General features: G+C 39.3%; 1 protein-coding gene across 1 annotated transcript in view; it reads right to left on the minus strand.

Annotated features, from left to right (window-relative positions):
* The window catches only part of LOC139151066 (coiled-coil domain-containing protein 57-like), a 41,762-nt gene that overhangs the window by 13,933 nt on the left and 15,252 nt on the right, over positions 1–12,577 (minus strand). Inside the window, exons 12-14 of the mRNA XM_070723593.1 lie at positions 10,328–10,528; positions 7,374–7,433; positions 6,630–6,749 (exon numbers count right to left, since the gene is read on the minus strand). Of these exons, the coding sequence (XP_070579694.1) occupies positions 6,630–6,749; positions 7,374–7,433; positions 10,328–10,528 (381 nt within the window). The remainder of the gene's footprint in view (positions 1–6,629; positions 6,750–7,373; positions 7,434–10,327; positions 10,529–12,577) is intronic.

A 12,577-nucleotide genomic window follows, 5' to 3' on the forward strand; every position in this document is an offset into this window, starting at 1 on the left:
GAGACGTTTTTACCAGACAGCAGATCAGTGCCACCACAAGCTCAAGGCACTGATGAAGCTAAAATACAAAGAAGTTGTCGACAGCAACAGACCATGAAGGCACGACTTTGCACAATTTTTAAATATCGGATATTTACAATCTAGTATCGAAGTTTGACATATCGACGATTTCGGGACTAATAGAGAGGTTAAGATTGCATACGTAGCGAGAACGTAACGTACATGTAGAGTGGCTACGCATTCTGTACGCGTAACATTCTGCATAGATTCGGATTAAGACTTGACCGGCCCCATCGCTTTGCTTTCCACTGCAGCAGTAACTGGGCAGCCAAGCAAGATTCACATGTCCGTGTTCACCTAACGATCCACGTAACAGCCTATCACTAATGCGACAGTCTACTGAAGTTTATACATTCAATTCGCACTGTTTTGATTTTGATATGCCCATAGACTTGACGCAAGTCTAGATTAAGACGTGTGCGTGCCGACTCACACACCCAACTCATACAGTCGCATTGTCTAAGGGATTTTTCTCTGATATCAGGTTAATAAAACACTAGAGATAAAAACTTGAAAATACTTAAATTTTGCTTTGAATTTGAAAACCATGTAATGTCATGGAGGTAAAACAAACGACAATGTTAATTTCAGTGTACACTGAATGTTATCGGCAGTGCAGTGTAACGACGTCTGCCGCGCGTGTGCCGTTGTCAGCGAGTGCACTGCAGGAGGTACTTTTTCCTTTTTGTTAACTTAAATATCTCAAAATCAGAAGGCGATCGATAAAGCCAAGAGCAACAATATAAAACGAAAGGAATGTCAGTTTTGAATATCAAGTCTATAATATGGCGAAGCGAGCGAAAATCGTTCTCGGAAAAGGTATACGAGAAAAGTGGTAGTTGTACGTAGAAAACGACTGCCAAACGACAGGAGAACGTGTGACATCATCAGAACATGATGAGAGCGCCCAGAAAGTGATGAAGTATCCGTTCACGTTCCGTTCCCGTATGAAATCTTAACCTCTCTAATATCGATACTAGTACTAGAATGAACTGCAGTTGTCCCATGGGAAGCCGCGTCTATGAAATCGCCAGTTTACCGGCGATTTGGGGACTCAAATATCGATATGACAGAACCCCATGGACGATACTAGATTCATTAAAATCGCGCGTAAATATCCGATATATATCGGTGATTTCACCACCTTACAGTTCTTGTCAAACCTAACTTCCAAGGACTGACTCCAGCTGGGATACTAGACTATACTAGATTCTGTAAAATCGCGCGTAAATATCCGATATATATCGGTGATTTCACAACCTTAAAAGTTCTGGTCAAACCCGACTTCCAAGGACTGACTCTTGCTTTTATAGGCTACTAGACGATACTAGATTCTGTCAAATCGCGCTAAATATCCGATATATATCGGAGATTTAAGCCCTTTATCGATCTAGCTAAGCCAATCTAACTTCGATATTGTATAGTCTAGTAGCCGTAAATATCGGATATCATATAAAAGTGCAATGTCGCGGTGTCCTCCAACAGATGGAGCGGCAGAGGCAGAATATCGATGCCTTTCTTCGAATAACTGTCTCAGATCCTCGGTAATCCGCCATCTGTCAATCCCAGTAGAAACACCAACAGAATACCTGTTAGCTATGCTAAACATTATTCTGAAAAACAACACATTCGAATTTAACAACGATCGACATCACGTTTCACGAATTAGAACTGAAAATCATATGTGAACACACAACAAAAATTTCACTATGGTGTAGATTCAGAGACGATATTTTCCTAATCTTCATTGGAACGGAGCACGAACTCCACGAATTTATAACAGTAATTAAAAACATAGGGCCAAAGTCCCTGAAGCTACTCTAGACATGGATACAAAATTAAGTATTTCCTGTCTGTATGAAATTATCTCACTAAGGTCATCCTAGGGACATGTAAACCAAATATTAAAGCTGTCTGACCAGTGGTTTTGAAAAAACAAGTGACTCAACAGTTGACAGAGCTCTGCTGTGTTATGTAGAGAATAACCTTTTGTGACACATGTATTGATGAAGAAGGTGGATATCTTTGATTGCTCATTTAAGGATGGCCAGACCAAAAATGGAAAAAAATTCCGTAAAAATACAGATTTGCTTATTTCATCAGACTATATTAGTCAATAATAGCAAATAAACGAGAGTTAATTACATTCTAATTAAAGTAAACAAGACTTGCTTAAATCAAGATTTACGTTATAAAAAAAACAGCATATCTGTCAGGATATAAAGAATCTTGAGCTGGTTATCTTTTAATATCAGTATTTTCATCCTATTAACCAAGCACATTTTAACTTTCAAATTAACATTGTAAGTTAGTTCTGTTGAATAAGTTGAGACTGTACATACTCAGAGAAAGCACACTGAAGAGACAAATGTTTGAAACTTAAGAAGTTCAAGGTCATCAAAAGCATTATAAGGAATCATGTTACACTTTCATTGCACTGTTTACACAGATTGCATAATTGCTATAAATAGCACATGAGGAATCTTACAGCCCAGGTTACCATAAAAACCCTATCACTTGACCATTCTTTTAATTGACCACTCTATTTTTTTCCTCAAAAAGTAATCTTATTTTATCCTTACAAGTCAACCATAAATGGAAATTAGAACTTTCTCTATCTCTATTTATTTGACCACCCTATCATGACAAACTATTTTGAGCAATTTCTTTTCGATAACATAAATGGTGGTTCAGATATGTCAAAGTTGGGATATCAGGAAAGTTGCCTTTATATGTTTTAATCCTCAATTCACTATGAACTGTCAAAAAAGTCGAACTTTCTGATAATGCCACACTAAATTAGTTAGGCTTTTCCAAATTAATTCAATTATTTAAAATCATATTAATTATTTTTTTCTGGGTGAATTGATAGGGTTTATACAGTACAACAATTACATACAATGTAAGTCAAATTTTGACCAAAAATGACAAAAATTTCCTTAAAAATACACGTTTGCATATTTCATCACAATTTGAACAAATCTACGTTGGGTTATCCCTAGGAACCTGTATACCAAATAACAAAGCTGTCTGACCAGCGGTTATGAAGAAGAAGATTTTTTACCAAAAACACCTTTTTTGGCATTAATTTGCCTATTTTCAACAATATCAAAAAATTAAAAAAACTAGTTTCTCAAAATCATATTTTTCATCTACACAACAAATATCAAATCAGTAAGTACTGCGGTTCTCAAGATATTTGAGTGGACGGACGCCTCACAAACGGACATACATACATACATACATACATACATACATACATACATACATACATACAGACTGACGCCGGACGGATACCCATCCCAATAGCTTCTATAGACTATAGTCTATAATAGCTAAAAATGAATGCTACTTTCAAATTTTCATATGAAAGTTCTTCACACGAAATAACATATCTTGACCTAGTCATTTACAAAGGTCAACGATACAACAACGAAAACATACTAGACACTAGAACGCACACAAAACCAGCAGACACCGGGTACATTCCAGTTCTTACACAGAAAATCATGTCATAAACCTTCGAGGGCCTGATCAATGGCGAAACATTAAGGTACATGAGGACATGTAACAACGAAGAGGACTTTAACAACAAAGTCAAAACATTTAATGAAAAATTGCTACAACGAGGATATTCACAACAAGAAATATCGAACATCAATGCGGAAATAAATTACGCAACACGAAGAACACATTTAAATCACAAACAAACACACAACAACAACACTAATAAAGTTATATTTTATACCACACATAGTCCACATATCAAAACAAAAGACATCAAACAAGCACTCCTGAAGAACTAGGAAGAAATAGAAAACGACCGAACACTAAATAATTTATTCACGATGAAACTGATCATCGCATACAAAAGAAATCCAACATTGGCGACACGCTCATAAATGCACAAGTACACAATCTTACAGAAAAGACCGAACAAAATGAAACACAATCAACTGACTCGAATATAAATATTCTAGCCTCCTTACTGGACGAACAAAACACTGACAATGATTAAGCCACAAACAGTGAAACAAAAATCCAAGGGGGAGAAAATATCAAAAAGCGACTGAGGAGAAACCACACTGGTTTCGAAACGTAGCGTCAAAGGATCACACTGTCATTTGACAGCCAGATTACGGCTACGTCTCGCCATGGCTTATATCTACACCAATAGCCGAACGCACAAAATAAAACATGAACACAGAGAAGGAAAAAATAGTGTAGGCGATGTGTGCAGCCGCTTTTCCTTTATTACAGTTCTGAACGTATCAAACGCAAGGGCTAAATCGGTTAACGATTGCATTTGGTCTGCATTCAGATCATTAAGGCGACGACGACTCTGTCTGGACCGCATATGCAGCAGGTAAAAAAACAGAAGACAAGCCAGTACGACGTCGTTCATTTCAGCCATCTTGTTACAATGCCGTATGCTTGGCCATACACACCTTTTGAACTCGAGAGGGCGCATTAAGACGTCTTAAACACCAAAACAATGGCTTAATTTTGTGAGTATGGACGCAAGCGGACTCAAACTGTTAATCCCCTGTGTTTGCAAATCACAAATAGTGTTGCAGAAGCGTTTCAATTTTTACCTGTCTAAATGTAGCATATGGTGCAATGACATCATAAAAGTGAACCCTTCTCAGACTTAGCAAGAGGACTAGTCAAGTACCAGTAGTACCTGTGAAAAGTGCGTAAACTTTTTAAAACAAAACTGTAGACAAGAGTCCATTGTTTGCTTTGACAATGACATCGAGAACAACCATCAAAACATGGCGGTAGCCTCCATTTCTAGCTCCATGCCTCCATGATCAATTTAATTATGGTCAGTCGAAGAAATCAACGTTATTAACACCCCATAGAAATCTACAGCCGAACGTGATGGTACCGAACTTATATGCTGGCCCTTAAATCGGCCATGTGGTCTGTGTACATGTACACGTCAGTGTTTTACACATGTCATGTTTGGAGGGCCGGTAAGGTTTTGATATACCGGTTGTCCCAGTGACATTTTGACTTCTGTTATGAGAATTAAACAAAGCTTGTAAGGCTTCTGAACAGCTGAAACATTGTATTTGAAGTTCAAGGTGAGCAAGTAAGCGTCATCACCCGATCTCGTAAAGGCTTTAGGATACGTGTGTCCCAGGACAGCTCATTGAGTCCGCGTTACATCGTAAGATTCCGACAAAGGCTGGACTTTAATAACAAAGATGAACCAAGTCTGTCATTGATTCCAGTCGAAGGTTAACAAACATTTCGTTCAAAAATTGCACCAAAAATAAACATAATTCGTGATGAGTTGTCAAGGTCACCCATCAAGCAGCCAAGTGACTGACAGATATCACAATAACACATTATCGTGATACATGAGATTCATGGAAGTCTCGACCCTTACGTGATGTGGTGAACTTCCTTGCTTTCTGATTTTTGCCATCGCTCATGATGTCGTATCGTTCATGTATTTCCTACCATTTTCCTGACCGTGTTCCTCCGTCCATGTTCAGAAGAATAGTTTAGTCAACGTTCGTACGAAATTGCAAATTTAGTGTCATTTTTAACTTAAATATGTTCATTACTGTTTTTATGATTACTGCCATTATGTACAGCGCCTATTTCGTATGTACATATGGCGGTCAGTAGCCGAATCATTCTCAGTCATAAACTCAGACATGGCCTCAAAACTTCAGTAAATCCACTAAGCAAACTCCTGTTTGATGAACTTTTTCTTTTTTTCGTTCGAGTTTTGCCATGGCATATTAAACTGAAATGAACCTGAAACGAACTGTACGTACCTATAATTGAGTCCCAGCGTGATTTGAGAGCATGCAGATTATGCAGATAATGCGAATGATCGCCACCTTTACCAACAGACTCATTATGCATCGCCATGCCCCCAAAACGCCCACCCAAACCACAGGGCGTGGCAGGAATTATTAGTGTAGAAAATGTGAATATGATCAATAAATGTCTTGTATTAAACTATTTTTCCTTATACAAGCCTTACCTGTGTCTAGTGTGTGCCTATTACTTTACGCTAGCTATCTCTGTATAGTATTTCAAAGAAAACAGTCTATATTTGTTAATTGCCCTCCCTAATCCCCTTCATTAATTTGTTCTGCCGATCACTGACGCGGGGGTTTATCGCCCTGACCAAATACCTCGTTAGCAGCTCATAAGGTAGTAGTCTACTCTGATCCTGGTCCATTTCGAGCCGGGCTTTAAAACATCAAGCAAAGCAATTGTTTAATTTGGACAAATAATTGCATGCCACAGTTTGAATGCTTATGGACCTATATGGCACGGCATGTATTCCGGACGACAAATCTAGCCTTCATAATTATTTGATTTACTTTGATCATAATGGTACAGACTGAAAATTTGGATTTTAGGGAGCTGTCAATGCTCAAGAAGGGCAGCACAGAGAAACTCTCTGACAATGGATTTTCAAATCTTGTGATGGTAATGCAAACTAACAAAATGGCTGATTGGTGAGACTGGTGGCCTCTGATAGTGGTATCTCCTTTCACTACCCCAACTACAGTAATTGTGGTATCTCCCATACTTACTGATGCCATGCTGTCACCCCCGCCAATCATTGTATCTCCCATCACTGGTTGTCGACTGGTTGAATTTAACTGATTGCGAAGATACTGCACTTCCTCCTGCAGCTGACGCACCAAGGCATTCTGGGTATAAAATGTAAAATAGCACCTGTTTACATGTAACAACATACATTTGCCTATCAAATACCTTAGAGTTTCTGCATAGTAACCTATGGTGTTCAGACACTATGATGAAATGAAAAAAATGCAATAAAGAAATGAGAAAAATAAAGATATTTCACAGCTTACTGTTAGAGCTTACATTTTTGAGAGTGATTAAGCGTCATGAAGATGTAATGTTATCAAGAGGGATTTTTGAGATTATTACTGGTAACTCATATCAGAATTACTTAATATCATTTTAAATCCTATTGGATTTCCTTTAAAAGTAGCGTTTTGCTGTTGAAGTGGAACATTCTAAGATCTCCTAGAAAACACTATTAAAAGTATACAGATGCAATCACACAAGTGATTCTGATTGAGAAATTTTTATTTTTGAGACCAAATATTGAGAGAGTGCAAATGTCGTTTCGGCTTCTGTAGTAGAAAATGAAAACACAAATATGAGTTAACATATAATTTGACATGAAACTTACTTTTTCAGTAAAAGAAGTTGCTATATAATGTTGTTTGTCAAAACAGTGCTTGGTTTTTGATGCAAACACATTACGCTAAAAAGACATTTTGCATGAGGTAAAGCAAAATTACCTGACTGCTGGCGATAAGTGTTGGTTTTCTACCAGCCATGTCCATCTTAAGAGCAGAGACCTAATGCATAATAAAAGAGAATGAAATAATAAAATAATTGAGAACGTCTTTAAAATACTTATGAAATGAAGATTCTAGTGTATCAAAACTTTAAAAACATATTTATGTAAATTTACAGTTCTGGAGTGTTACGGCAGCAAAACAAGAAAGGATCACAAATGAAACTGTGCCTTTATATGCATGATATGTGACAGAAATGGCAATTCTATCATCCTTTCCCCTTTTTACCTCGCGTGCGCATGCGCGCAGCGAGGTTATGTCGCAGCGATGTCTGTCTGTCTGTGTGTCTGTCTGTCTGTTGGTCCATTTTCTCAAAAACGGCTGAACGTATTTCAGTCAAATTTGGTAGACATCTTCAGAATTCAAATGGCTAGAACTGAAAAGGTTTTGGTGGGCGTGGCTTGGATATTAATGAAGTTATGAAAGTTTTAATTTTTCTGTTACGCCGCGTATGACAAGTGAAAACAATCGACTGTTTGAGGGCGCTGTGAAATGTGCTTGTCCAGGTTGGCTACAGCTGGATAGCTCTGGTTTCAACCACGGTCCCTCCGTCTTTCAACCTCGTATTGAACATTAAAAATATGATATTTTATTACTCATTCAACTCACTATTCAAGATAAAATATCGTTTAGCAAATTAGCTTCATCCTTGGTAATTGATTGTTTCCCTCGCTGCTCGATCGCCAGAAATGAGTACATACGTTCTTAGCCCTGCGTACGATGCTGTGTGTTCCGCTACAGCTATTAATAGCCCCGCTCACCACAGCCCTGCAAAGACCCGTACGTAGAGTTGGTGACTTCAAATCCATTTTTGGACTTGACGTAAAAAGCCAAATTACTGCCGAAATTCAGCGTTCTTGGGCCCAAGTCGTATCCCTGCCTACCGCAGCTACTCGATCGCTTCCAAAAATGCCAGTCTGTTATTCTTTTTTCGTAAATAACCGTCGATGTCGGCAACTCTCTCGCTAGCCCTGCGTACGTACGCAGTGTACGCTGTGCATTCCCTGTGTGCGTTCCTAACACACAGCGTACACTGCGTACGTAATACGTTCTCTACCTAGCCTCATGGCATGGAAGTGCTGATGAATAATAACTTTGGGTCAAAGGTATTGAAGTGTCCAATCAGGTTCGTGCACAGAGTCCAAGGCCATGACCTACTTCATGTACTGCTGCACTGTTTTGATTTTGCTTCGCCAAGAAACGTACTGCACTGTATGGAAAAAACAGTCTGTAGAATAGTTCAACTTCAACTGGTAGGCATAGTATTACCCGAGACAAACACTGTGTTGTCAATTTTGATTTCATTTCATAAACTTCATACTTCATCGAGTATCGTGTATTCAGCCTTTGTGAAGCCATTTTATTGATATTTTCAATTTTTGTCTTGGCTTTGTTGTTGAACATGTTGAATCGTCTCCGTGGACATGTACGCAAAAGTGTGACGGGGTCGAAGTGACTTGGGTACCTGGGGCCGACCAAAACCAGTGTGAATTACTGGGTCAAAGCGGACAGCGGCCGGGATGACGTGTTCCCCAAGCGAGCTACCTTCAGAAGTCTGTTTCATCGCAACTTTTAAAACCCGTCATTTATTTACTGATGTTATTCTCAGCATCACAAAACATATACGCCTCTGCTATGTATCACAGCAAATAGTTATATTTGAGCGCCCCGTAAATGGGATCCTCGTTTTTTGCGAACCCGGAAGTGTGTCTTGCTCAATGCATTTCCTACCCATAGCGAGGGAAACTGAGGGCGCTATACTAAAACATTTTACACAAAGTGATTTCTCAATTCAGTCACTCGGCCGCGCTGATCGCTAATCTTGAGTTTTGACTGTTGATGTCGTCGTGTCGACGTTTGACTTTAAGAATCGTGTGGGTTACTCTGGACATAGCGAACCAAAAGCTAGATTATCGAAGGTTAGCGTCATAATATTTGATCAATGCATTTTTCTCTGAGAATGAGATGTAGAGTGACACTTTTCAATCTTGTGTGTGTGTCAGCGAATTTATATTCCGGCATGGTTCCGCTGAGATCAGCATAATATTATGGCGACGTATTGACAGTCTGTGTCTTTTAAGTTGCTTTTCAAGATTGTATTAGCTACAGAACCAACAATGACAAATTTTTCATGAGATTTCCATGTTGGCATTGATGTTAAATCAGGAGCAGTAGGCTAGCTCCTGCCATGCTCCTGCGTACAATAGGTCTGCGTTTCCCGGCGGTACGGTGGTAGGCCGACGGCTTGTACCACACTGTCCACAGGACAGCACGTGGTAGAGGCCGTGTGCACAACCTGTACGCAGAGCTTCGAATACACTAGACAGAGTTCGTGTTTCCGTAAATTAGGCATTGAACTTGACAATATAGGCAATAACCAGAATCATCGACCATCGCCTGACAAGTGCACCATAGTCAGCTGTACATGAGTTGCGTGGCGTGGTGAGCAGGTTCCCATGGGTATTTATTTTTTGAAACGCGTACTTCAAAGGTCACGAACTCATTTTGCTGCTACACGGCGCGGCACAGATGATTGTATCGTTTTTGGGCGCATTGAGATACTGTGAAGTAGGTCAACTCGTTCTACATGGCAATTATATGTGAAATATGCAGAATTTATACGCAAACGCGACCTCTGCCAGTTAAGAGCCTGCTCAGCCATTTGCACTTGCATCGACAGATATTGTTGGATCATAATTTTTCAAATGTTTCTTTTCTTTTTTTTCATTGCGTAATACAGTGGGGATAATGTCAAATTTAGATAGATTGGATTAATTTCGGGAATAAAAACAATGTAATGTCATAAAAGCCAATACCCCAAGAAGTACTTTACAAAATGTGCACGCGAGGCAATTCAGTTCATATCTGGTTCTATAGAGCAAATGTCCACTTACTTCCTGACCCAGAGCTGTGGCTTCAAGATTTCTTTCCAGACCACCTTTGAAATATTCATCAGCTTCCTTCCTTGTCTCAGCCAGCTGGAGTTGTAACTCAGCAATCTGCTGTCTGAGCAGAGCAATCTCAGAATTGTATCTTCTCTGCTGAGTGGCCACCTCATACTGTAACTGGTCTGCTTCCAATTGCTTCTGTTTGGCCTGCAAGAATGATAAAAAAAAGGATAGACCACATCAATCAACATTAACCCTTTCATCACCATGGTTTGGCCCACCCAATTGTTATCTATGGTGATTGTGGACCTGTTTACTGGGAATTGGGGGTGAACAGGTCAAAGAAAACATCCTACGAACTCTTGAAATATTTTTTGACCTTGCTGACTGGTTGTTGCGACTCAAGGCACACTGACTGCAGGAGTCAAGAATACAGAACTTTACTTCAACTCTTTATACACACTTGCTTTTACCATCGACAGTGGAGCACTCCGCAGTCTACGCTTTTCCCCATTTTAACGCTTTCACCACCATGGTTCGTCCCAAAACCCATAGATATCAATGGTGAGTGTGGACCTTCTTAAATGGAACTGGGGTGAGCAGCTTAATGATGCTGAGGCTTTACTGGCTCTTTTCTTGTATTTTTGGTGCATTTATATAATGCACTTTCTTATTTTATTCCCCATTTCATGTAAAATACCACATGTTCAACTTGTAAACAGAACTTGTGCAATCTCAAATTTTACTGTTGGTAACTGAATTCTAGTGCCTGCAGAATAGAATTCGTTAATGTTAACAATAATGTTGCATACCACTGGTATACACAACTCATCTTGTTGACAAAGTAAATACTTTGTATTTCACCATACTGGTACTTTTGAGGAGGAGAGTGAGAACTAATTTAAAAATATTATACGCAATAATAAAATTACAGCTATTTTCCCTTTAAAACTCATGATTAGCAACTACTTTCAGTTATTAAATAAAACTGAGAAACATTCTCAGTGTGATACATGTATTCAGAGTTAATTCTAGGACGCACCATTGCACATTCTGGCAATAAATCTCGAATGGCCCTCATTTAACCGTTTGATGCACCACTAAGGGCGCAACATTCTATGAATGGGTCGGTCACACAGAGTTCACGTAGCTAGTTCATACATTCGTGCAGTGAAGATGGACACCCTGAAGGTCATCACCTCAGTCATAGTGTGATACGTAAAATGATTCAGTTACCCATCGACCTTTGTAATTTCAATACCCAGTACAGCATATACAGAGGTGAATAGGAAGCTGGGTAGAAAGGACTGATGTAGGGTCAATGGTGTATTGGAGCCGTGCGCATGTAGCATGGCCGATGAATGTAAACAACGGCACTAGCCACTGCGTAATGACAAAGGGCTAGTCGCCACTCAGTTTTTAACGCCAGTATAGTTCATGAACCCTTGTTTTAGTAAAAGATGATTGGATAGTCCCTTAAATGGAAGCATCTGCAACGTCTACTGCCTGGCAAACAAAACGATGAACACTGCAAGGAAAGCATCCATGCGGGGCCAGATGATCATTTTGAAGAGCAACATTTTAGGTCCGACATACATGAATCTCGATTTCCAGAGTAGCCAGTTCTATGCATAGAACAACACTGTTGTGTAAAACCCGTGGTCAGAACCAATGATGGTAAATTTGCTAATACATACAAGTTATTTTAAAAGTTGATGTATCGATCACTTTATTTAGTTCGTATGGGTTACTCTCTCGTGCTGTAACAGTGTATGAGTAATTGTCGATGTGTGCAAATCGGGGGCTGGCCACTCTCGGAGAAATCCTACCTGCGTGCTAATCTTTGATCATGGTCGTCTCCACATTCAAAATCACAGTCCTTAGCAATTTGTACAGTTGTTTACATGCAAGTCTGACTTATCAATAATTCATCACATAAGTTACGTAAACAATTGAATCAAACCAAAAGGTTGGTTGGTTGGTGGTGGGGGGGGTTACATGTGTTGATGATGCCCCCCCCCAATTTTCTAAAAGGGCCCCTTGTGACAGGGGTAGGGGCCCACAGTGGCCCCCTGTTTTTACATCCTAGAATGAACACTGCTGCATTGCCATATATGAGTTGTTGTCTGCATCCATAGATGCTGAATTTCCCAGCACATGAGCAATACGCACAACTATATCATTGAAATATGTATTCAGGTAGATTCACTATGAAAATAAATTCCATCCTAATGAAAGTATCTCTAATTTCTCACT

The sequence above is a fragment of the Ptychodera flava genome, chromosome 15, assembly GCF_041260155.1.
Source record: "Ptychodera flava strain L36383 chromosome 15, AS_Pfla_20210202, whole genome shotgun sequence".
NCBI classification, from domain to species: domain Eukaryota; kingdom Metazoa; phylum Hemichordata; class Enteropneusta; family Ptychoderidae; genus Ptychodera; species Ptychodera flava.